This window comes from Echinops telfairi, unplaced genomic scaffold (genome assembly GCF_000313985.2).
Source record: "Echinops telfairi isolate 266 unplaced genomic scaffold, ASM31398v2 ScPeMD7_7412;HRSCAF=8450, whole genome shotgun sequence".
Taxonomy (NCBI): Eukaryota; Metazoa; Chordata; class Mammalia; order Afrosoricida; family Tenrecidae; genus Echinops; species Echinops telfairi.
In genome coordinates, this window is record NW_022111312.1 from 3,706,451 (window position 1) to 3,708,189 (window position 1,739).

At 58.7% G+C, this 1,739-nt stretch overlaps 1 protein-coding gene across 1 annotated transcript in view; it reads left to right on the forward strand.

Moving 5' to 3' along the window:
- The window catches only part of TPCN1 (two pore segment channel 1), a 68,457-nt gene that overhangs the window by 42,819 nt on the left and 23,899 nt on the right, over window positions 1-1,739 (forward strand). The window contains exons 10-13 of the mRNA XM_030887425.2: window positions 1-87; window positions 279-403; window positions 845-893; window positions 1,063-1,126. The exon at window positions 1-87 is cut by the window's left edge and continues 9 nt beyond it. Of these exons, the coding sequence (XP_030743285.1) occupies window positions 1-87; window positions 279-403; window positions 845-893; window positions 1,063-1,126 (325 nt within the window). The remainder of the gene's footprint in view (window positions 88-278; window positions 404-844; window positions 894-1,062; window positions 1,127-1,739) is intronic.

Consider the following 1,739-nt stretch of genomic DNA (forward strand, 5'->3'; position numbering starts at 1 on the left):
GACATCGAGAAGCGCAAGTTCAAGTCCTTGCTGCTGCATAAGCGAACCGCCATCCAGCACGCCTACCGCCTGCTCGTCAGCCAGCGGGTATGGGGATGCGAGGTGGGGCCGGGGAGGGGGGAATAAGGAAGGGGAGCTTGTGACAGGCCGGCTCTCCCAGCCTCAGCTGCGGCATGGCCAGTGACGCTGGGGACCCGGAGTCCAGCCCTAGGGGAAGGGGTGTCTTGGGCCTGGGTTGGCCAGGGCGTCCCCCCACGGACACCTTTCCCCCCTGGCAGAGCCCGGCTGGCATCCCCTACAGGCAGTTTGAGGGCCTGATGCGGTTCTACAAGCCCCGCATGAGCGCCCGGGAACGCTACCTTACTTTCAAGGCCCTGAACCAGAGCAGCGCACCCCTGCTCAGGTGAGAACGGGAAAGGTGGAAGAAGGCCCTGGTGTGCGGAAAGGGAGTGGGACCGGGGAAGCAACAGCAGGGAGTGGGGAGGGTGCTGGGCAGAGAGTGCGCCACCTGGGTTCCTCTTGGCAGTGACATGATCCTACCCCACAGTTCCATTTAAACCGCCCGGGAGTTTTGGCTCACAGGATGAGAGATGAAGGGGCAGGGTGGTGGGCATGGTGGTGGTGATGATGCTGTGTGTAGAGGATACCAGTGCTTGGTGAAAGTGTGTGTGTGTGTGTGTGTGTGAAGGATGCCGGTGCTTGTGTGTGTGTGTGAGAGAGAGAAGGATGCCGGTGCTTGGACATCTTGGCCTGGCCTTTCCTGCACACACCCTCCTCCCCACCCCAACTCCCCCAGCTCCTCTGTGCTAATGGCTCTGCCTTCTCTTCTCCTTTTGCCTGTCAGCCTGAAGGACTTTTATGACATCTATGAAGTCGCTGTCCTGAAGTGGAAGGTGAGGGCTCAGGGGGCCAGAGAGGGATGGAGGGGTCTGTTGTTGCCATTGAGACCTCTGTGTGTTTAGATTGACACACACACACACACGCGCGCGCGCGCGCGTGCGCTAGCCGGGTGACTTGGAGAGGTGCCCTGACACCCCGTCCCCTGCTCTGTGCCCTGGGCAGGCAAAGAAAAACAGAGAGCACTGGTTTGATGAGCTTCCCCGGACGGCATTTCTCATCTTCAAAGGTAAGGCTGGCGGCGGAGAGCAAGGTGGCAGCCTGGTCGCCCGGCAAGGCTGCCTGCGTCAGGGGAGCGTTTGAAGAGCGTGTTCAGAGTGCATGAGTGTGCGAGTGTGTACGTGCACACGCGAGTCAGAGCTGGGCAAGAAAACAGGGCGTGGGAGGACACTGCTGGCTTGAAAACCAAGCCTCAGAACCGTTTGTGGGTGTGTTTTTTCTTCACCCAGAAGCAATCTTCATGGAAGGCAATTTAGAAATCCAGATCGTTAGCAGACAATGGAAACTAACCACTAGAGAGAGAACCGCAGTTCGATCCCCAGTGTGGTCCTGCAGCCTCTTGGCTATCTTTTTTTTTTTCAATGGAAGGATCAGGCTGCCACCTGCCCTTTTCACGGAGTGACGTCTCTGACCCACCTCCGTGGAAGCATCAGGAGCCGGGGAGCATGGCGTAGTGCGTTGGGGCCGCTAACCACAGGGTCGGCAGTTTGAGTCTCGCAGCTGCTCCTCAGGAGAAACATGAGGCTGTCTGCTCCGTGCAGATCGACAGCCTTGGAAAGCCCCCAGGGGCACTTCGCCTGTGTCCACAGGGTGGCAAGGAGTCGGAATCTTTTTTTCAAAAT